At 51.3% G+C, this 24,317-nt stretch overlaps 1 protein-coding gene across 1 annotated transcript in view; it reads right to left on the reverse strand.

Moving 5' to 3' along the window:
* The window catches only part of UNC80 (unc-80 homolog, NALCN channel complex subunit), a 2,774,722-nt gene that overhangs the window by 598,829 nt on the left and 2,151,576 nt on the right, over nt 1-24,317 (reverse strand). Inside the window, exon 50 of the mRNA XM_069225668.1 lies at nt 21,650-21,850. Within this exon, the coding sequence (XP_069081769.1) occupies nt 21,650-21,850 (201 nt within the window). The remainder of the gene's footprint in view (nt 1-21,649; nt 21,851-24,317) is intronic.

Consider the following 24,317-nt stretch of genomic DNA (forward strand, 5'->3'; position numbering starts at 1 on the left):
TCCGCAGGCATATGGGCAATGCACCTGTGCTACTGAGAACTGGATTCTGCCATGGACATTACTCCACCCCCACCCATCACCGTTTTACTATCATGGACCTATACGCAGCACTTTAAATAAATCACCAATTGCACTTCAAATGTCAGGAGTCTGCTTGTATTCTTTACAAATGTATTACACATAACGGTGCAATAATGTTCATTTACATTGTGATGACAACATACCAGTGTCAATAAGCAGTAGTCCATGGGCAAACAAAGCAGAGGTCACGCTGTGAGTCATACAGCTCTGAAAAGGGAAGGGAAAGTCAAAAATCAGTGAAAAGGAACTGGGGGGAAACACAGAAAGTAGAGATGCAGGAGGCCAGAAGTAAATGTAAAATGGCGTGGGTGATTCTTACCTGTGTGCTACTGAAAATACTGTTGTATAACTGTGTCCCTGTTGTCCGTGTCGTCCCCGTCGTCTTCCTCCTCTTCACTCTCCACAGGCTCCACAGCTGCTACAACACCACCATCTGGACCATCCTCCTGCAGGAAAGGCACCTGGCGTCGCAAAGCCAGGTTGTGAAGCATACAGCAGGCCACGATGATCTGGCACACCTTCTTTGGTGAGTACATTAGGGATCCACCAGTCATATGGAGGCACCTAAACCTGGCCTTCAGGACCCCGAAGGTCCGTTCTATAATCCTCCTAGTTCGGCCATGTGCCTCATTGTACCGTTCCTCTGCCCTGGTCCGGGGATTCCTCACTGGGGTCAATAGCCAAGGCAGGTTGGGGTAACCAGAGTCACCTATTAGCCACACGGTGTCTCTGTAGCTGTTCCATCACATAAGGGATGCTGCTATTTCGCATGACATACGCGTCATGCACTGACCCCGGGAACTTGGCATTTAGATGGGAGATGTACTGGTCAGCCAAACAGACCACCTGGACATTCATCGAATGGTAATTTTTTCTATTTCTGTACACCTGCTCATTGTCTTTTGGGGGTACTAAAGCCACATGGGTCCCATCAATGGCACCAATGATGTTGGGGATATGTCCAAGGGCATAGAAATCAACCTTCACAGTGGCCAAATCACCCTCCTCAGGGAAAACAATGTATCTCCGCATGTATTTCATCAGGGCAGACAACACTCTGGACAAAACCTTAGAAAACATAGGCTGAGACATCCCTGATGACATGGCCACTGTTGTCTGAAAAGACCCACTTGCCAAAAAATGGAGTACTGACAGAACCTGCACCAGAGGGGGAATCCCTGTGGGTTGGCGGATGGGGGACATCAGGTCAGGCTCCAGCTGGGCACACAGTTCATGTATAGTGGCTCGGTCAAGTCGGTATCAAAGTATAATATGTCGTTCTTCCATTGTTGACAGGTCCACCAGCGGTCGGTACACAGGAGGATTCATCCTTCTCCTCGCAAGTCCCAGCGGACGGTGCCTAGGAAGGACAACATGGAGCACAGAGTCAAGCAACCCACAGGTTCGTTCACACAGCTTGCACAGTACACGAATCGCTATGCATTGAAAGGCTTGTATGAGTGGCAATGCAAGGCCTAGGCCTGTGTGACGCAGTAGAAATTAAGATATGGGGGCCCTTGAAATGGCGGCTGCCTGACCTGTGAAGTGTGACAGTGGGATGTGAGGTCACTATGCTGGCGTGGCACACCGTGGCGGTAGGCGGTCGAAGACCGCGGCGCAAAGCAGCATTGGTTAACATTGAACCCTATGGGTCTCAGGAGCCAATGACGATGTGCGCCGGCGGGCGCGGTACGCACCGCCGCGGTACGCACCGCGAGGGCGTGACTGCCATTTTCTATCTGATTAATCACTCGAGACCTGATCATCCACAGGAGAGGACCTATACTGCAAGTGCTGCTGTGACCTCGGTCTGGAAGAGACAATGGCTGCTGCGACTGGGGAAAGGGCCCCTGCCTTCACTTCAGAAGAGTTGGAGAAACTTGTGGATGGGGTCCTGCCCCAGTATGCGCTACTCTACGGTCCTCCAGACCAACAGGTAAGTCCACTGGGTGCACGTTGAATGGGCTATGCCTGGGTTGTGTATGGTGGATGTAAGATGGTGGGGTGGGGAGCGAATGAGGAGTGCAAGGCACGACAGATGAGAGCATGTGTCACATGGCAGGGTTGGGGAGGGGGGGGCAATCACATCTAACATGCAGAAAATGTTGAAATTTTCTTTCCCACCCTGTACATGTCAAATAGGTCAGCGCCCATCAGAAAGTCGACATTTGGCGTGCCATCGCCAAGGAAGTCCGGGACCTGGGGGTCCACAACAGACGGGGCACCCACTGCCGAAAGAGGTGGGAGGACATCCGCCGCGGGACCAGGAAGACCGCCGAGTCACTGCTGGGGATGGCCTCCCAACATAGGAGGGGTGCCAGTCGTACCTTGACCCCCCTGATGTCCCGGATCCTGGCGGTGGCCTACCCCGATTTGGATGGGCGCGTGAGGACATCACAGCAGACACAAGGGGGTGAGTACCAGCACATTCTGCTATCTTTACACGCAGTGGAGGCGTCTGGGTGGGGGAGGAGGGCTGTGGGTGACATTAGGCCAGGGCGCTTTCTGTAGTGTAGTCCCCTCCTTTAGGCATGGCCCTGTGCCCCCGCCCCCCACCTCTGTAGGGTGCCAAGTACAGCAATCCATGGTCCAGCATCACCCATGTGCGCATTTGTTGTCCATAGACCTGTTGGCCTAGTCACAAGTACTGAGTAGTGTACCCCGATTGCGCGGCGTAGTGCATGAGGCTCCTGTGTCTGTCCTCTCCGCCAACGGTGTTGTCAATGCATGCACTCAACCTGTTTTTATTTCTCCCCCCACCCTTTTTCTTTATCTTCTTGTGCATGTGTGCATTAGCATCATCAGGCGGAGGAGAATTGGCATCAGAGCACGAGGGAGCTGCAAGTCACAAGGCCCCGGTGGGCCATGGTACAGACACCGAGGTCACCAGTGATACAGAGGGCGAGGGGAGCACCACAACGGGGACCCGTGGTGACACCAGCGACACCGACACGTCCTCGGAAGGGAGATCCCTAGCGGTGGCGGCAACATCCGGGCCCCCCGCCTCTACAGGTACAGCCGCCACCCAGCGCACCAGCTCCGCCCTCCCAGCAGCCCCTCAGCCTTCGCTCCGTGCCCGCTCGCCCAAGAAGGCGGGCATCTCCTTCGCCCCAGGCACCTCAGGCCCTGCCCCTGTTACCCCTGCTGCCCTCAGTGAGGAGGTCATTGACCTCCTACAGACCATCATTGTTGGGCAGTCTACCCTTTTGAATGCCATCCAGGGGGTAGGGAGGGAGGTGCATCGGAGCAATGCATACCTGGAGGGCATTCATTCGGGTCAGGCTGCCCATCAACGATCGTTCAATGCTCTGGCCTCAGCACTGACGGCAGCCATTGTCCCTGTTTCCAGCCTCCCTCTTCTGACTGCCTCCACCCTGTCTCTGTCTCCTGTTCCTCAGCCTATCCCATCCACACCATCAGACCAGCCTGCACACACCTCAACACCCAAGGGCAGCTCATCCAGACATAAGCACCACAGATCACACAAGCATTCACCCAAGCAACACCCAGATGCAGACATGCCAACTGTCACTACCACCCCTGTGTCCCCCTCCTCCTCGTCTCCCTCCTCCCTCCCTGTGACGTCTCCACTCACACCTGCATGCACACCACCATCAGCCAGTACTTCCATCACCAGCACACCCTCCAGTACAGTCCGCACACGTGCAGTCACCACCCCCACTGCCATTTACACGTCCCCTGTGTCCTCTCCCACTGTGTCTGTCATCCCCTCTTCCAAGACACACAAACGCAGGCAGCCACCCACCCAACAGCCATCCACCTCACGCCAGCCTCCGTCACAAGCACCTGCACCCAAAGACAGCACATCTGACTCTCCTACAACCACATCCTCTTCCTCCACTCCCATACCCACTACACCTACCCTTTACATTGGTCCTAAAAAACTTTACCTCTCCAAACTTAACCTCTTTGCCCCACCTGACCCACCCCCTCCATCTGCTAAGAGTCCCAAGAGCACCTCAGCCACCACCAGCCCTGCTTCAAGTGTCAGCATTGTGCACGGGTTTTGGAGTCCACCCTTTCCCAGCACTGATACATGGGCCAGCAGCAAGGGGACAGCCAGCCCCCCCCCGGGAAAGAGGACCCGTAAAATCAAGGGCCGCCGCGAGAAGACTGACACAGCTGCCCCCAAGGAGCAAAATCCTGGGCCGTCACCTGCCACAACATCCAGGGGAGGCAAGGGCCAGATAGCCTCATCGAAGGAGGGCAAGGGCAGCAGGGCGGAGAAGACAGCCAGCAGGGGCGCGGACCAGGAGGGACCCACAAGCCCCATCCCGGGTGTGAGGGAGGACACCCACGGGCCCAGGACTCCGTCACAGAAGGGTCCAGCAACTGCACGGTCGGAGGGCGACTAAGCAGGGAGTCCTGGCCAGGTCTGGCTCCCTTGATTGACTGGACAAGGACCGCTGAAGAGGGCCCCGCCGTGCAGCAAGGCACCGCTGAAGAGGGCCCAGCCGGGCAGCAAGGCACCGCTGAAGAGGGCCCCGCCGGGCAGAAAGGCACCGCTGAAGAGGGCCCTGCCGGGCAGCAAGGCACCGCTGAAGAGGGCCCTGCCGGGCAGAAAGGCACCGCTGAAGAGGGCCCCGCCGTGCAGCAAGGCACCGCTGAAGAGGGCCCCGCCGGGCAGCAAGGCACCGCTGAAGAGGGCCCCGCCGGGCAGCATTGCACCGCTGAAGAGGGCCCCGCCGGGCAGCAAGGCACCGCTGAAGAGGGCCCCGCCGTGCAGCAAGGCACCGCTGAAGAGGGCCCCGCCGTGCAGCAAGGCACCGCTGAAGAGGGCCCCGCCGGGCAGAAAGGCACCGCTCCGCTGGGCCCTGCCGTCTCATGCACCGCTCCGCTGGGCCCTTCCTGTCAAGCACCGCTCCGCTGGGCCCTTCCTGTCAAGCACCGGTCCGCTGGGCCTCGCCGTCTCAAGCACCGCTCCGATGGGCCCCGCCGTCTCAAGCACCGCTCCGCTGGGCCCCGCCGTCTCAAGCACCGCTCCGCTGGGCCCTTCCTGTCAAGCACCGCTCCCCTGGGCCCTTCCTGTCAAGCACCGCTCCGCTGGGCCTCGCCGTCTCAAGCACCGCTCCGCTGGGCCCTTCCTGTCAAGCACCGCTCCGCTGGGCCCTTCCTGTCAAGCACCGCTCCGCTGGGCCTCGCAGTCTCAAGCACCGCTCCGCTGGGCCCTTCCTGTCAAGCACCGCTCCGCTGGGCCTCGCTGTCTCAAGCACCGCTCCGCTGGGCCCCGCCGTCTCAAGCACCGCTCCGCTGGGCCCTTCCTGTCAAGCACCGCTGGCCCATTGACAGTGCTGGTTCTGTGTCGAGCTAGTGTTCACGCTGCACTCGGGCACCCTGCCTACTCCATTACCTGTGGAGTCTGTAATCCACCTGATGGCCTGTGTCTCTGCACTCCCCAGGATGGCAGAGTGGGCAGACCACCCACTGTAGAGACTTGTGAGACTGTGGCTTTGCACTCCCCAGGATGGCACAGTGGGCAGACCACCCACTGTAGAGACTTGTGAGACTGTGGCTTTGCACTCCCCAGGATGGCAGAGTGGGCAGACCACCCACTGTAGAGACTTGTGAGACTGTGGCTTTGCACTCCCCAGGATGGCACAGTGGGCAGACCACCCACTTTAGAGACTTGTGAGACTGTGGCTTTGCACTCCCCAGGATGGCACAGTGGGCATGGTGGACCCTTCGTGGATCTGGCGTCGTGGACTCATGTGGCTGAGGTGCCCCCCCTTCCCTTCCCCCTGAGGTGCCTGTAGTTTTGTCATCTGATGCCCCAGCAGTGTTCTCTCCAACGGACTCAGGTCTCCTGTGTGGGCTTTGCCCATGTGTTGATACACTTTGGCCCACGGACAGTGGAAATTTAAGTGACTGTGCAGGACTTATTGCCTATGTTTATCGGTTTCGCAAGGTTCTTACTTGATTTTTTTGAATTCAGATTGCTATTTTACCATGATTTAATGACCCTCTTTTATACATAAATTTTGATTCTCACTTTAATTATGTCTTTGGATTATTCCGGGGGGTTTGGGTGGTGTCACTGTGACTTGGTGCTCTGCATTGGTGTGTAGATAGTTGGGGGGGGGTCGCATATGTGTGTGCACGTAAGCTTTCGTCCTCCCCCCTCCCCTGTGTCGTAGGTGCAGTACTCACCGTTGTCGTCTGCGCCGGCGTTCGTACTCGTGGTAGATGAGCAGGTAGACAATAGCTGGTAGGATGTTTAATTCGGGTTCCATGCTGTTCTCCGTCCTCGTGGAGTGTGTATAGGTGAGCGTTTTCCCGTTCGTAGTCTGTTTCCGCCGTGTTTTTATCGGCGGGGCTCCCGCCCCGGAAAAGGTGGCGGATTGGTGAGTTGTGATAGTGTGGGCGGTACATTGTCTGCCGCCTGGCTGTTGGCGGTGACCACTGCGCTGTTTGTTTGTGCCGCCGTGGCGGTCGGAGTGTTAAAGCGGTGGCCTGTGTTGGCGGTTCCCGCCAGGGTCAGAATTCCATTTTTTGGACCGCCAGCCTGTTGGCGGGTTGGCCGCCGCTTTAACACTGACCGCCAGGGTCAGAATGACCGCCTCTGTGTGTTCAATCTGGAGCCAGAAGTATGACTTGGGCCCCTCCTTTCTTCTTGAGAACTCTGGGCCAGAGTGGTATTGGAAGAAAGGCATACAGGAGGCTGGGGCTTGAGAGGAAAAGTGTCTCTGGGTGAGAGCTGCCTTGGAAACTCTAGCGTGCAAAACTGCTGACACTGTGGGGGTGATTCCGCCGCCCGCCAAAGTAACCCCGCCAGAACACCGCACCGCGGTCGTGAGACCGCTGCGGTGATTCTGAGATTTGCCCTGGGCTGGCGGGCGACCGCCAAAAGGCCGCCCGCCAGCCCAGGGCAAATCAACCTTCCCACGAGGACGCCGGCTCAGAATTGAGCCGGCGTAGTGGGAAGGTGCGACGGGTGCAGTTGCACCCGTCGCGTATTTCAGTGTCTGCAAAGCAGACACTGAAATACTTTGTGGGCCCCTTTTACGGGGGCCCCTGCAGTGCCCATGCCATTGGCATGGGCACTGCAGGGGCCCCCAGGGGCCCCGCGGCACCCCCTACCGCCATCCTGTTCATGGTGGGTTTCCCACCATGAACAGGATGGCGGTAGGGGGTGTCTGAATCCCCATGGCGGCGGAGCGCGCTCCGCCGCCATGGAGGATTCACTAGGGCAGCGGTAAACCGGCGGGAGACCGCCGGTTTACCCTTTCTGACCGCGGTTGAACCGCCGCGGTCAGAATGCCCTTCGGAGCACCGCCAGCCTGTTGGCGGTGCTCCCGTGGTCGGTGACCCTGGCGGTCACCGACCACCAGGGTCAGAATGACCACCTGTGTGTTCTTGACGGAGACGAAAAGATCCAAATAAGGTTCTCCCCACTCTTGAAAGAGACCTTGCATTAACTCCAGAAGGAAATGCCATTCGTAATCCCCTAGGCATCACTGGCAGTTTGTATGCTCTAGCACTAAGAGAGCTAGGCAGGTGTTGAACCATTAGGGATCTTAGTGTTCCAGCCATGTCTAGAGCTGCAAAGCCTCTTGACAAAGCATCCATAATCCCACAGCCTTGTTTTTTGCAATACCACTTAGTGGTGGTGTTGCCCATGGACACCTGTACAGCCTTCTGGTGAATGAAGGAAGAAAGGCTTTCAATGCCTACCAAACCCTTTAAAACTCCAATAAGTTGATGTGGTGCCTGGATTCTGCTGTCGACCAGAGTCCTCTGACCTCCATCTCTCCCAGATGGCCGCCCCAGCGCAGAAGTGGTGCATCTGTCACTACAGTCTGCTCTGGCTAGGGAATGGTGAAGGTTCTGCCACTAAATCAATCGTGGTTTGTCATGCACCACTGCAGGTCCATTGCAATTCCCTCTGAGATCTGGACAATGTCAAAAAGATTCCCAAAATCCTAGGTCCACTGGAACTTCAGGTCCCACTGCAGAGCAAATACATGCCAAGAAGCATGTGTCACAAGCAGGATGCAGGAGGCCATGAGGCATAGCAACCTCAGTTTCACTAAAATACAGGGTAGAAGCTGAAGCATCAGTATCATAGCCTGTATGTCCTGGGCTTGCCACTGGGAAGGGCCTGAAACTGCACCATGTTCAGATCGGCTTAGAGGAAGGAGAGCGTCTGAGACTTCGGGCCGATGATAGTGAACCCAGTGAATGTAGAAGGTTTGTTGTAGTCTGAAGGTGGGACACGACTACCTGGGCAAGCCCAACTTCAATAGCCAATGTTTGAGGTAGAGGAAGACTGGAACTCTAACCTCCGAATATGAGCTGCAACTACGCCATCATTTTTGTGAACATCCGAGGGGCGCAGGTAAGAATGAAGGGGAGCACACCAAACTGAAAATGCTCTTGGCCCACCTTGACCCGCAGGTAACCCCTGTGAGCAGGCAGGGCAGGAATATAGAAAGATGCAACCTACAAGTCTGACACTACCATCTAGTCTCCTAGGTCCAGTGCAGAAAGGACTTGTGCAAAAGTGAGTATTTTGAATTTCTCCTTTTTTAAGAAGGGATTGAGAAGGTGCAGGTCGAGAATATGACAAACGCCCCTGTCACTAGAAATTAGCGGGAATAGCAAACATGACCTACCTCTGATGTCGACAACCTCTCTATGGCTCCTTTGGACAAGAAAGCCAGCACTTCCTGATGGAGGAAGGAAAGGTGGTCCTCTGTCTGCCTGTTGTAAGGGAGCAGCATAGGCAACGGGTGGTCACAAAGGGGAGGAAATAGCTCCTTTGGACGAGCTGCAAAACCCACTTGTCAGATGTTACTTACCTCCAGTGATGCAGGTGATGGCATATCATGCCCCCACTGGATGCCCATCATGGTCGAAGAGAAAACTAAAGGGGTTTGGTAGCTGTGACTGCCAGGGGAGGGGGATGGACTGGCCCATCTTCTGGCTACCTGTCCCACAAGGTCTGAGAGCACCACTTCCTTCTGTTTGGCGGGAGGGTGGAGACATGGTTGAAAGCCCCTTCCTTGGCCACAAAATGGACGGAAGACGGACTGGGGTTATTGAGGTGCCATACAAAGGCCCAAATACCTGTTCGTAGCCCTGCTGTCCTTAAAAGCACTCCAGCTCTGAGTCCGCCTTCTCTCTAAACAGACAGGAGCCATCAAAGGGGGTGTCCATGAGCAAGGCTTGGATATCTCCCAAAAAGTTGGTGGTTCTCAATCAGGCGTGGCACCTAAGGGCAGCCGACCATGAAATTGCTCTGCCCAGCAAGCCTGTTGTGTCCAGCCCTCATCTTATGGCGAACTTGGCTGCATCTCTTGCATCAGCAATTGCTTGAGAGAGCCCCATATCATGTGGGAGAATCGGTCCAAGAGGCATGCGGTGTACACCGACCGCAGTGCCAGGCTGGCAGAAGAGAACGTCCTCTTCCTGAAGGTAACCAGCCTTTTGGATTCACTATGCAGTGGGGTGGTAGGGAATGCATCGTGGTTGACTTAGGAGATGGAGACTTGGACCAATAGGCTCTCTGCGGTGGGGTGATGGGTGAGGAAAAAGCGGTCCTCTGGGGTGGGGCGATGGCAGCAGGCAATTATCCTGTGCTCAGGAGCCCGTGTGCAGGGCTTGGACCAGACCCCAAGTAGAAAGGGCTTCATTAAATGGTGTACGTCTTGATTGCCACTGATGGTGGCGTAACGTCCAAGACCTCAGTCGCCCTTGGCACTACGACTGCAAATGGTTCACCCTACTCCATAGCCGCAGAAGAGGGGAGAGGACAGGCCAGTGTCTGAGGAGGTTTCCAGTCCCCTGGCATCGGTCAGTTCCTCATACCAGGTGTTCTCAGGATCTTCTAATGGCTGGTATCCATAAAGGCCCACAGACCCCTCCCAATCTTCACCCAATCCAGGCCTGCCATAGGAATAAAGCAGTGGCTCCGGAATGGGGAGTCTGCCCCTGGTCGGTGCTGGAATTGGCATCAGACGATGTGTGCCAAGTCAGTAATGATGATGGAAGCGGTGCCACTGCTGGGTGTCAGTGGTGCCAAAGGTGTTGGCACTTGAGTCGGTGCCAGGGAAGGTCGAGGTTGCTCGACTTGTGTTGCTTCAGATCTGTCACTGGATCCTTGGGGCACAACTGGCACAGAAGGCAAGCCTGGCGGAAACCCAGCAGGGGTCCCTCTCAGACCCATGGGCCCAAGGTCCTCAAAAGGGGTTGGACCACCCAAAAATGAGGTGCATGGTCTCATTAAATTAATTTAGTTGAGCAGGGGTCGCTCCGGCTCCTGGAAACTCAGGTAGGCACAGAGACAGCCCAAGCGCAGGCTCCACCACAGAGCTAGGCCTCAAGCGCTGACTGCTCTGCAACTTGTTCAAAGACTTGCTCAGTAAAGTTGAGGACCTCTTCGACTTCTCTTCTTATGCGACTTCCCTGACGACTTATAGTGGGACAACGATCACCAGGTACGCCTCTGCAATCTCGGGACCTTCCTCGCGACCAAGATCTAGAACATCATAGGGCTGTTAATGGCCTTTTCAGCTTTTTTACATTTGCCATACCAGCCATTCTTGTTTAAATCACCAGTCTATTTGGTGGGTACTACACCAAGCCAAAAACGTACACAGATTTCATGAAACGTTGTCTGGCTGCAAGGATGACATCAACAACTTGGGAGGAAGGTCAACGGAGATTATTGTAACCATTCAAGCTTCATGCCTGGAGGTGGTTGCTCAGGCCCTGGTGCAAACTCTGCAGAGTTGCTGCAGCAGAAGACCCTCTCGAAGAGGAAGTGGTACCACAGTTTCTGGCCCAATCCGGAGCCACTAGGATGCCTTGGCCTGTTCATTCCTCATCTTCCTCAGAACTCCAAGCAGAAGTACTGGCATAAAGGCACATATGAGTCCTGTGCTTCACTTTAGCTAGCATGTGCCTCACCGCGAAAGTCTTCTTTGGACCATCAGCATGCAAAAGTGTTGACACTGCACATTCTCAGTGGTGACGAAAGATCAAGCCAGGGTTCTCCCATTGTTCAAAGACACCCAGCGTCACATTCAGGTTTAACAGCCATTTGTGATCTGCCAGGCTATGTTCACTGAGAATGTCTGCCCTGGCATTTAAAGATGCTGCCAAGTGATGTACCACCAGGGAAATGCCCTCATTATTCAATCAGTTCTAGTGGTATAAAGCCTCCTGGCTCAAGACCCAGGACCAACCCACCCTGCTTGTTGCAGTACCACTTGGTGGTGGTGTGGTCCATGAGAACCTGCAAAAGCCTTGGTGGGCAAGAAGGCCTTCAATGCCAAGTAAATCATCTGCACCTCTAGCAAACTCATGTGGACGCAGGTCTACACCCAATACTATAGCCCTCTGATCAACATCAACTAGCGCAAGGTGATGGGTCTGCAGCTGGTCCATTTGCAGGTGAACTGCCACCAATGCAGATATTTTGCAGTCTCCTCTGATGCCTGGATGGTATCTGATAGGCTCCCCTAGTGCTGGGTCCACTGATATTCCAGGTCCCACTGCCAAGTTTCCATGTGCTATCTGGCATGATCAGCTGGCAGGATGCTACTAGGCCAAGAAGCCTCAGAGCCACCCTTACTTAGACCCAGAAGAGAGTCTGAAGCATTTGGATTGTAGCCCAGATATCCTGGACTCAGTCTGGAGGAAAGGCTCAAAAGAGCATCGGATCCAGGATGATGCCGATTAAGGGTAGTCTCTGCAGAGGAGTCAGTTGTGACTTCAGCAGTCTGACTCAGAACCCCAATGATGGCAAGAGGTTTGCTGTCATCTGGAGGTGGTTCATGACCGACTGATTCACCTTTGTGAACACCAGATGAGAGCTGTTGAGATCAAAAGGAATTGCAGCAAACAAAGGGGGTGATTCCAAGTTTGGCTGGCGGCGGGTGCCGCCAGCCAAACGGGAACCGCCAGAATACCGCTGCGCGGTCAAAAGACCGCTGCGGTTATTCTGAGTTTCCCGCTGGGCGGGCGGGCGACCGCCAGAAGGCCGCCCGCCCGCCCAGCGGGAAACCCCTTCCCACGAGGATGCCGGCTCCGAATGGAGCCGGCGGAGTGGGAAGGGTGCGACGGGTGCAGTTGCACCCGTCGCGATTTTCAGTGTCTGCTATGCAGACACTGAAAATCTTAGTGGGGCCCTGTTAGGGGGCCCCACGACACCCGTTACCACCAGCCAGGTTCTGGCGGTCAAAACCGCCAGAACCAGGCTGGCGGTAAGGGGGTCGGAATCCCCATGGCGGCGCTGCATGGAGGATTCCCCAGGGCAGCGGGAAACCGGTGGGACACCGCCGGTTTCCTGTTTCTGACCGCGGCTGTACCGCCGCGGTCAGAATGCCCATTGGAGCACTGCCAGCCTGTTGGCGGTGCTCCCGTCATTTTAGCCCTGGCGGTCGTCGACCGCCAGGGTTAGAATGACCCCCAAAGTGTCCATGTACCATCTTAAACCACAGGTAGCCCCTGTGGGTCCGCAAGACTAGGATGTGAAAATAAGCATCCTGAGGTCCAACTCCACCATTCAGTCTCCAGGATCCCAGGCAGATTGAACCTGGGCCAGGATGTGCATCTTGAAATTTTCTTTGTGCTCGAAGGCATTTAGAGGGAGTAGATCTATAATAGGGTGGAATCCTCCCTTCTTTTCTGCTCAAGGGAGTATTAGGAATAACATCAAGTCCCTGCTTTTGAGGTCAGTCCCCTCTCTGTGACTCCTTTAGTCAACAGAGGCTGGACTTCTCGTCGTAAGACAGACCAATGGTCTTCTGAAAGATGGCCCGGTATAGGTGGCAGGTGCGGTAGACTGAAAAAGAATAGCAGGAAGTAGACCTGATGGACAATCATCAGGACCCACCTGTCAGGTGTAATGTGTTGTCACCCCTTCAGGAAGTGGCTGATCGTGCTTCCTACCAACTGGCTGTGTGCTGCTAAGGGCACACTAAAGATGTTTAGCGGTTGTTGCCGGAGGTGCAGAGAACTGGGAGGTATTCTACCAGTGAGGGTCAGTTCACTGTCTGTTTGGCCCATGGCTCAATAGGGCTGGGAGGCTTGCTGTGCTGGCAGTGGAGCCTGAAGCTGCTTATATGCAAATCCCTTGCATATCCCCTAAAAGGTCTAAATTGTTGTGGCAATTGCCAGACTGCACTGAAAGGCCCAAAGAGCGTGCTGTTGCTCTGCTTTCCCTAAAACACTCCAGGGTCAAGTCCACCTTTTCACCAAACAGATGGGCGTTGTCAAAAGGCATGTCCATTAAGGGTGCTTGGTCATCCTCAGAGAAGCTTGTGGACTTCATTTGTGCGTGATGTCTAAGTACCACTTTAGTTCCCATAGCCTTACCTAGTCAATCCATGGTGTCTAGGTCCAAGCAGATGATGAATTTGGCTGTATACAACCATCATGAATGGCTGGGGTTAAAGAAGCACATACATCATTGGGGATCACAGGTAAGATCTCACCCACAATGTCCCATTGTGTGTGGGTGTAGCATTCTAGCAAACAGCTTGCATTGACCAAATGCAAGACAAGGCTGCCAAGGAGAACATTTGCTTCCCAAACATATATCCATGTTGTCAGGAAAGAGTCTGACTTTTCCCTGCTGGTGAACGCCTACACCACCAGACATCCAGGGGTTGAGAGGGGGTCAAGAAATCTTGGTCACCTTGAGTAGATCAAGGGCAATGTGCAACTTGAGGGTTGACTGGGAAGCCGGAGCATGCTTTGGCCCAAGTGTCAAAAACGTCAGTGAGGGCATCATTGAATCGCAAAAGAGTTTCTGTTGGTACCTGGCCAGGCTGCAGGGCCTCAGTCAGTACATTTGTTTTTACCTACATAGTAGGGAAGTGAAGGTCAAGGACCTCAGCTGCCCTCCTAATCACAGTGGTGAAATGAGTAGTTTCTTCTGTGTTTGGTTCAGGAGGGAAACCAACCCAGTATAGGGTGAGGTGTCCAGCTCACTGGCATCCTACAAGTCCATGTGTTGTGGGTCTTTGAGTCGTCTGCCACCTCCAAGCACCAGAAAAACACCTGGTGGGGATCTTTCACAGATATCTGTTTGCTAAAGTCCCTATAAGGTTTAAACCCTGCCGTTTTGAGGGGAAGACATGTTCCTTTCACACTGGAAAATTTGCTTAAGAATCTCTTGAAAGAGTGAACAAGAAAGGAGTAGTGCTCTGGATCCGTGTTCCTTTCACACTGGAAAATTTTCTTAACAATCTCTTGAAAGAGTGAACAAGAAAGGAGTAGTGCCCTGGATCCGTGTTGGAAAGTGCAGAAAGAAAGGAACTGACGTCAGCATGCATGAGATGTGTGTAAGAAGCAGTGTTTATAAACTGGCGTTTGATTTATTTTGTGTCATGTTTATTTTGTATTCAATTGTTCTGGTACTCCTAAGTGCTTCACACCTGTACCTTTGGTAAAGTCTTGCAAATGAGCCTGACTGGACCCAAGACAGAATAGTGAGTGCAGAATACAGTGAGGTCACTCAACCACACCAAATAATATTTCCTTACAGTGTTGCTTATATGCAGCTCTGCTGGTCACTTCTGGAACAGAACAGAGTTCATGCAGAGTGGCACATAACAACCTACTGGCATGAAGGGGCACTACTTTATGAGTTTTCTGGATTCAGTCTGGCACCTGGGAATATTCACAAGGTGCGGGAACGGCAGTTAGTATAATACAATGGAAACCAAGATTACTGCATACTACTGGGTGCTTCAAGGACTGGCAAGGAATGATAAAGACATGTAGGGCCTGATTACAACTTTGGAGGAGGTGTTAATCCGTCCCAAAAGTGACGGTAAAGTGACGGATATACCACCAGCCGTATTACAAGTCCATTATATCCTATGGAACTCGTAATACGGCTGGTGGTATATCCGTCACTTTACCGGCACTTTTGGGACGGATTAACACCTCCTCCAAAGTTGTAATCAGGCCCGTAATTTCTAAAAACCATGTTCCAGCTGTAAGGCAATGGGAGGTTGCTCTATGGAACTGTACATTGGGTTTGCAAAGGTTGGCTATATAATGTTACTCTATTCGCTCTGGAAATCTAAAAAGGAGTTCTGAATCAGAGTCTAGTGCTCATGTCAATTGATGTTTTAAAATGTGTTTTGGATGAGGCTTTTTTTTTGCAAAAGAACAAGTTACTTATGGTTAGATCCACCAGTAGAAGGATCATTACCGAAGTTAGGTAACTTGGGCCAGATTTATTTTACTGGTGCATTGCCCATTGTTCAGCCAGGACGATGGAGTAAATTATTCCGTCGCCCAGGTGGAGTGACTTCCCGCAGGGTTTAAAAATGACCACCAAACTGGTGGTCAGTGTAGGAGGCTTGCCGGGTGTGGTGGGTTCGTAGAATTCCTACACCTTATACCAGGTCCAGGTATCCCTTATTAGTGTAGTGTAATCAGTCTCTAGAAGCCAGGGTCTCTAGAGGTAGCTGTCGATGAGCAGCCAAGGCTTATCTAGGAGACATGCAAAGCTCAATACAATACCACTGTAGTCACACTTAGTACTTACACACCTTAAAGAAAACACCCAGTGTTACAAAAATAAAGTTACCTTATTTTGGTGACACAAATACCAAAAATACCATAGACGCTATACTCCCTTAAGAGGCAAATAACACAAATTATAAACACTAGTATGCAGAAATAGGCATTACAACAGTTAGAAAACAGTGCAATTAGTGATAATCACAACAGGGAGAAATAGGCCTGGGGAAGCACAAACCATATACAAAAAAAAATGAAATGTGAAAGATGGTCCCCCACCTAGGTAAGTGTAGTGTGTAGAGGGGAGCTGGGAGTATGAGGAAAGCCCAAAGGTAAGTACTACAACCCACCCCAGCAACCAGGAAAGCAGGAGTAAATCACTGTAAATTCCCCTGATCACACACAGAGAAGAGAGGAAGAATTATGCAAAGCCCAGAAGAGGAGCCCCCACGACCTCCAGGACCATTTTCCCAGACTTCGTGAGTGCGGGGACGACATTTTACGCGTGTACTGGACATAGGTCACTATCTATGTCCAGCTACATAATGGTAACTCCGAACACAGGCATATTTGGTATCAGAAATGTTGGAATCATACCCCAAGGCTTTTGCAAGCATTGGTTGTATGATTCCATGCACTCTGGGGGCTCCTATGAGGACTCCCAGTACTGCCATTCCAGCCTTCTGAGGTTTTCCAGGCAGCCCCAGCTGCTGCCACCTCTCAGACAGGTTTCTGCCCTCCACTTGCTTGAGTAGCTCAAGCCGAGGAAGACAGAACAAAGGATTTACTTTGGGAGAGGGGTGTTACACCCTCTACCTTTGGAATTAGGTGTTACAGGCTTGGGAGGGGTGGCCTCTCGGGCCACTAGCAATGCTTTGAAGGCCATATTTGGTGACCTCCTTGCATAAACCAGTCTACACTGGTTCAGGGATCCCCCACTCCCTGCTTTGGCGCGAAACTGGACAAAGGAAAGGGGAGTGACCACCACAGGTGGTGCTCAGAGCTCCTCCAGAGGGTTCCTGGGGTTTGCTTTCTTGGACTCAAGGTTGGCAGAGAACCCTGGGAGCATCTGAGTTGCCAGTGCCAGCAGGTGATGTCAGAGCCCCCTCCTGGTAGGCGGTCACCCAGCTAGGTGACAATTCCCCCTTTCAGGGCTATTTAAAGTCTCTCTCTTGGGTTGTTCCTCAGATTCAGATTGCAAGACTTCAGCAGGAATCCTCTGCAACCTCCACTTCGACTTCTGACCAAAGAAACTGCTTCTGGACTCTTCAGGACCCTACAAGCTGCCACAAAGAAGCAAGACGCCTCCTGCAAGATTGTATCTCCAGCCCCTTCCAGCAACTGCAACATTTCCCCGGTCATGCATCCTCTGACGACAGCCCATCTTCAGCTTGCATCAGAAGGAAGAAGGAATCTCCCTTGGGGTGAAGGAGTCACTTCCCTGCTTCTGCAAGCACCAATGGCAATGACTACCGGCTGCGTGGATCCCCTCTCCTGCTTCCAGCTGTCCCACATTGGTGAAGGTAAGACCTTGCCTCCCCACACAAGACAGTACCTCCGTGCACCTTGTCTTTTGCTGCTGCCAAGGCGTGTTGGCATCCTTCCTCCAAGTCTTTTATGCATCTTGTAGTTCCGGCCCCCAGCACTCTATCCTGCGACGCACAGCTTCCTGAGTGGTTCTCCAGAGGCGTGGTAACCTTTGTCGTAGTACTGTCTGGGCCTCTTCTGCAACTTTCTTGTCCACGTTCTATGGGACTCCTGTGTGCGCTGCCTGGTGTTCGGTGGGCTCTCTGTGACGCTGAGGGCCCCCTTTGACTCCCTCTCCTGGGTAGAGTCCACCTCATCCTTCCTGGTCCCTAGCAGGGCCATTTTCCGCTAACTGCGAGCTTTGCGTGTGCCAAGGCTTGTTGGTGGACTCTGACAACGCAAACCCAACTGCAATCCTTCATCCGGCGTGGGACATCACTTGCACCCTCCAGGAACCCGACTTTGTCTTCTCGTGTGCAGTACTGACTTTTCTTCTCCACCAGTGGTTCTCCTTTTGCACCTTCATCTGGGTTAGCAGGGTCTCCTCCTCTTTCTGAACTCTTCTGTACTTCTTGGACTTGGTCCCCTTCTTCAACAGGTCTTCTTGTCCAGGAATCCACTGTTGGTGTCTTGGAGTCTCTTCTGGGTTTTGCATAATTCTTCTTGTTTCTGTTTGTGTTCGGGGAAAGTTACTGTGATTTACTCCTGCTTTCCTGGTCGCTAGGGTGGGTTGTGGTACTTACCTTTGGGCTTTTCTAGTACTCCCAGCTCCCCTCTACACTAGCCTAGGTGGGAGAATTACTTTCACATTCCACTTTCTTAGTATATGGTTTCTGCTCCCCCTAGGCTCATTTCTAACTATTGTGATTTTCACTAATTGCACTGTTTTCTAACTGTTTTTATGTGTATTTCTGCATACTAGTGTATATAATTTGTATATTACTTACCTCCTAAGGGAGTATAGTCTCTATGGTATTTTTGGTATTTGTGTCACCAAAATAAAGTATCTTTATTTTTGTAACACTGAGTATTTTCTTTCATATGTGTGAGTACTGTGTGACTACAGTGGTATTGCATGAGCTTTGCATGTCTCCTAGATAAGCCTTGGATGCTCATTCACAGCTACTGCTAGAGAGCCTGGCATCTAGACGCTGTCTACACTACACTAATAAGGGATAACTGGACCTGGTATAAGGTGTAAGTACCATAGGTACCCACCACACACCAGGCCCGCCTCCTACATACATTAACTCTATCGACATGGAACTAAAAAAGTAGACAGTATTGTGGAATCCATTAAGCTAGTAGGGGCTAAAACTGAATAATTTCCAGGGAGAGCAATGGATGTTGCGCAGACCAATTAGATTTAGAAATTTCAGGGACAAGAGTATTTTTCAGCATCAACTGCAATATCAAATGGGAGAACTGCATAATTTGAAGTATGGGCAGTGGACAGTAAAGTGAAACTAGAGGAAAAGTTCAAGTCATTTGAAACTATCAGGAAAGGGGCACATATCTCATCATTGATGTCCACTTGCATTAAAAGACAAATATTTCACAACTGTAATGAAGGGGATGCCCTCAGACCAAATGCGACTGCAGACTGTCTTTAGCTGATAAACACATTTAGATTGCTTATCGCATGGTCAAAAGGGGGAGATTTGTGAGGCTATTGCTATGTATTCTCTGTCTTTTCCTGTCTATCACTCTACTTTATAGCAGGGCATTGACAGCAGAGAAGGCTGGTAGCTGGCAGCACTTTCTAAAAATTTAAGCAGGAGTCACTACTCTTACCTGCAAATGGCCTCTTTATCAACAATGAAATTGTTGATGCTGGTAATGTATATTTCTTTAACAATAAAGACTCCTTGTTGTGTGAAGAGGTAAATTTGAAAGGTGAAGTCATAAATGACCTCTGAAGACAGGCAAGTCCTGAAGGTGAAGAAGTCAACAAAGATTTACAAGACATAAAGGGGGTCATTCTGACTCCCGCCGGCCGCGGTAACCGCAGGGCCGGCGGGAGCCGCCAGAATACCGCTGCGCGGTCAGAAGACCGCTGCGGTTATTCTGAGTTTCCCGCTGGGCGGGCGGGCGACCGCCAGAAGTACCGCCCGCCCGCCCTGCGGGAAACCCCCTTCCAAGAGGATGCCGGCTCCGAATGGAGCCGGCGGAGTGGAAAGGGTGCGACGGGTGCAGTTGCACCTGTTGCGATTTTCAGTGTCTGCATGGCAGACACTGAAAATCTTGGTGGGGCCCTGTTATGGGGGCCCCTGCAGTGCCCATGCCATTGGCATGGTCACTGCAGGGGCCCCCAGGAGCCCCACGACACCCCTTACCGCCATCCTGTTCCTGGCGGCCGAAACCGCCAGGAACAGAATGGCGGTAAGGGGGTCGGAATCCCCATGGCGGCGCAGCGTGGAGGATTCCCCAGGGCAGCGGGAAACCGGTGGTACACCGCCGGTTTCCCGTTTCTGACCGCGGCGGTAAATGCCCAGGGATGCACCGCCAGCCTGTTGGCGGTGCATCCGCGGTCCCCGGCCCTGGCGGATTTTACCGCCAGGATCGGAATGACCCCCAAAGTCTGAAGATGTAGCCCAAGAACTTCCCTAGGGTTGTCCCGTTTGGAAGATTTATGAGACAGCGGTGTTTCAAACAATGTAGGCTATTGTAATCACAGGGTCTTTCTTAATCATTTACCACCCTGGACAAAATAAAGAACCATTCTGGTCATGACAGTATAAATACTGTGTGGGGATCCTCCAGTATAATGTTCTTCTGGTCACAAATGAAATGAGATACACAAAAAATTAATTTGTTTTGCAGCTTTGTCTGCCATTTTGCTGAAGAATTATCTTCCGAAGAAACAACAAAGGGTCTAAGTTGTCAAAAGCCAGCAGTCTTTAAATGTAAAATGTGCCAGCCTCTTATCTGAACCTACTTTTAAAAAAGCAAGTGAACAGGAAGAGAGGCCTTCACAAAACGTCTATTCACAGTTTCTGAACAAGGTAATCTTGGCTCTTCTTTGGAGATGGACCCCAAAGGTAATATTCACTGGTTTCAGAGTGTGAATTGGATGCTCATGGCATGACCACTGCACTTTCAGGTGGTTAGTGCCAACTTCCAAACATTAAGAATCTCACCAATGGAAGGCACTGGAACTGCTGACCAATGAAATAATTGGGAGCCTTGAAACAAGAGGAGGATTCAAAAAGATGCACACTGCTCCTGCTACCTAAAGCTACAAACTGCATCTAAATAATTTGCAAGAGTTACTTTAATAATGTGTGCTATTTTAGATCTGAGGCATGGGCAAGCTGGCTTTCGAGCCAGTAGATATCACTTGGTCGCAAGCTGAACCACACAGACAAACTTTCAAACTCATGTTCATTTTTTAGCTCATCACCTTCAATGATGGTATTGACCCTGCATTAGTCTGAAAAAGTAGGACTGTACTTTGGAGTACAAAGATATTTAGAAAAGGCCTTAGACTTCAAAACTGAATTTAACATGTCCTTTTTCAGCACAAACACTTGGTAGTCTAATTGCTTAGCTTCAAGGTGCACTTACCAAAACAAACTGAAACCCATCTTATCAGCTGACGACATCCAGAGAGTGGTGGAGGCCTTTGTTATACCTCATGCTGTCTATTTTAACGATCCTTTCAAGAATCTCTAAAAGAAGGCACTCTTTCCTGCAAGTGATGTTCATTTTAAGGCCAAACACAGTTTGGATGATGGTGACACTCGTACTGAAAAGAACCCCACTACCTGCCCATAGAATCTGCCATCTTTTTTTTAAATAAGTGGTTGTAATTTATACAGCACTCCGCCTAGGAATAATACACATCGAAGTATAACCGTTGACTGGTTGGTAGAAGTCACAAGTCAGAAAGATCCTTTTCAGAAAGGATCTGGATGGCCCCAATCTATTTGATGAATGACAGTCACCCATCCACAAACCCAGTACAGAAGCTTTTGCTGGCTCCACTAAGAATGTTCAGACTGTAAAACTGCATGAATGCGTACATTAATTTTTTAGAAGACTCTGCCCCAGACCAGTCCAATTTCCAAGCCACTGAAAGGCTCTCTAACTCACGAGTAAGTGTGCAGGCCTTTTGCACCATTTTGTTTTTTGACAAAAATGGAGGACATTGAGTCTTGCATAGTAAAAATGCAAGCTGAGTTATCGCAAGTAAGGCAAAAAGCTGTGTTTGCAACAGCATGTTGTGCTTGATGTAGTTGGCTTCTGCATCATGACCATACTGATCTCACCAATTCTTGTCTAGTGCAATCACTTCCGTAGGTACATTAAACAGGGTTGTGGTGTCATTGAGTGGTATACATTTCTTCTATTGTTGTCCAGAACCCTGTACAGGGTACAGTTAAATATTGGCTTGGCCAAAAACAGAAGAAATGTTGTGCTTTATATTTTTGATTGGTATACTCTGTTCAACATTGCACAGTCACATGACATGCCCTTATTCAAGGCTTGCAACAGCAGAAACCTGGATCACATGTTTCTGAAACAACTTGCTCACCTCAAAGCAGGCATCTTGTGAATTTTGTTGAACATACGATCCAATCTCTTTAGGATGAGGATAAGGGCAGGCCTCACTGCCTCGGCCGTCCAGTCGGTGATGGGCAGCATCTCCATGATGTATCGCCGGAGGCCACGACTTTCCATCGTCTGTGTGTCATACGGCGCCAGCTTCAGGAGGGAATGTGCAATTTCTGCCAACCTGAAATTATTGCACATTAGGTGGGAATTTCAACGACTGTTCAGCCATTCTAACTCCATGTGGGATAACCTGACAACACAGGAGCAAAAATTGCATATTGCATGCAGCCAAGAAATAGCTGCATGGATAATGAAAAGTTGATTATTTGTGATTACTTGTTTTGTAGGCATCTTTATTCTTTTAATAACTCTAAACGTCTCTGCCCTTGCATAGAATCTTAAATACCTTATAGAGAGAAACACTCTTTTTTATTTTTAGAAGGCCTATCTAAAGGAACATTCCTGTTTTTTCTTTTTTTTTATGTCAATTACATTTTCAATTTCTTTTTAGTGGTTCTTAACTGTGGTAGTAGGAAGCATACAGTAGATTTTGATGTTCTCTTGAAGAAAGCCCCTTGGATTTAGCGTGCTTTATACTTGGCTGATCTTGTTTCAGTAGGAATGCTCGTTGTTTTGGCACTTCATTTTTTAATAGAGAATGTTTTCTTTTTAAAACTGGTGCCTCTTGGATCCTCATTATGAATTTCCCAGGGAGAACTCCTGAGGGGAGACAATGCTCTGGGTGATTCTGGTGTGCCCCGCCTTTAGAATTACCAGGTGCAATTTTACCAGAATTGATAATCCTGGTTCTGGGACCGTTGGACCTGTCCCTGGTACAGCCCATGTGCAGGGACTGCAGGCATTTGTACAGCTCTCCAGCTACCAGATTCCTGGAACATCACGGGAATACCCCAGCCGGGCCACAGCCTTTAGTCGCCATGAACAACCTCCACACCTCTCATCAACAGCCTTGTGACTTGTACTGAATTCTATGATCACATTACCACCTAATTAGAGCAGGTGGTAAATGGGATTGGAAAAGGGCCCTTTATTTGGGCGTAGCCCAATAAATGTAGTTTCTGATAAACACCTGGGTAGAGGTGCTTTCAGTCGGATATTGTGAGATGTCAGTCAGATTTCACCAGGAATTTGTAAATACTCACTGAACAAAAATGCACACATTCTCGCTTTTGAAAGTCCTCAAAATAGTGATTATTTTACACAATATTGTGTTTTCTCTCTTAATACTCCTGCCAGTCCGCATTTCTCTCCCTTTCCACTGCCCCTTAAGCCACTCTTGTGCTCCTTGATTGTCATATAGGGGGTCATTCTGACCCTGGCGGCCACGGGAGCACCGCCAACAGGCTGGCGGTGCTCCCACGAGCATTCTGACCGCGGTCAGAAGCGGAAAGTCGGCGGTCTCCCGCCGACTTTCTGCTGCTCGGGGGAATCCTCCATGGCGGCGGAGCGCGCTCCGCCGCCATGGGGATTCAGACACCCCCTACCGCCATCCTGTTCATGGCGGGAAACCCGCCATGAACAGGATGGCGGTAGGGGGTGCCGCGGGGCCCCTGGGGGCCCCTGCAGTGCCCATGCCAATGGCATGGGCACTGCAGGGGCCCCCGTAAGAGGGCCCCGCAAAGTATTTCAGTGTCTGCTAAGCAGACACTGAAATACGCGACGGGTGCAACTGCACCTGTCGCACCCCTGCAACTACGCCGGCTCAATTCTGAGCCGGCGTCCTCGTTGCAGGGGCATTTCCTCTGGGCCGGCGGGCGCTCTTTTGGAGAGCGCCCGCCGGCCCAGAGGAAATGTCTGAATGGCCGCCGCGGTCTTCTGACCGCGGTGCGGTCATTTGGCGGCTCCCTCCAGGCGGGTGGCTCCCGCCGCCCGACGGGCTCAGAATGAGCCCCATAATGTACTTAAACATTAGATGCAGCCTGGTTGTCGGAAAACCTAAAGCACAACCCTCCCCAGTCTTACTGATCAAGCTACGCAATTAGAATTACATGTGGTTTTGACCTCGTAAAATCGGGTCGGCATGTTATTCTCTATTATGGGCTGAGTAACTTGGAATACCTGGTTTTATGTGTGTGGATACAGGAAGGAATTGGAAATTGAAGTGAAGCCCATGGTATCCTCCCACATAAGTCCAGGCTGTTCCTAATGAGGACCATTGTGGAGTATATCTTGTCTTTAACACACATTTCCTTCTGGGAGAGATGATACAAAATGTGTTTTTTCAGATGGGCTTCACTGGTTGTAGAGAGTGTATTGAATCTTCATGGTGTCTCCCTTAATGTTGAGGCATAAAATAGTTCTTGTCTAATAAGCCCTCAATGTCACATTATGTCTCAACATCGACCACCTTGACACTGAATGTCTCAATATCATGTGTCTTGAAGTCAAGTGTGTGGACATGAAATGTGACAGATTAAGAGTTCTCTCTTGCTGAGTTTTTTAGAGATTCGGAATCCTGTGCATGGGCAGAGATGGACGAGTTACTTATTGTCAGTAACTTTCTGATAGATAAGTAGATACCTGTGGACTGCCTATGTGTACCTGTCCCAGTCACCAGACAGGCTCCAGAAACTTTCTGAAACAATAGCATGTCACTGGCACCAGATGGAGCTAAATGACTGCAGTTG

This window comes from Pleurodeles waltl, chromosome 3_1, assembly GCF_031143425.1.
Source record: "Pleurodeles waltl isolate 20211129_DDA chromosome 3_1, aPleWal1.hap1.20221129, whole genome shotgun sequence".
Classification (NCBI taxonomy): domain Eukaryota; kingdom Metazoa; phylum Chordata; class Amphibia; order Caudata; family Salamandridae; genus Pleurodeles; species Pleurodeles waltl.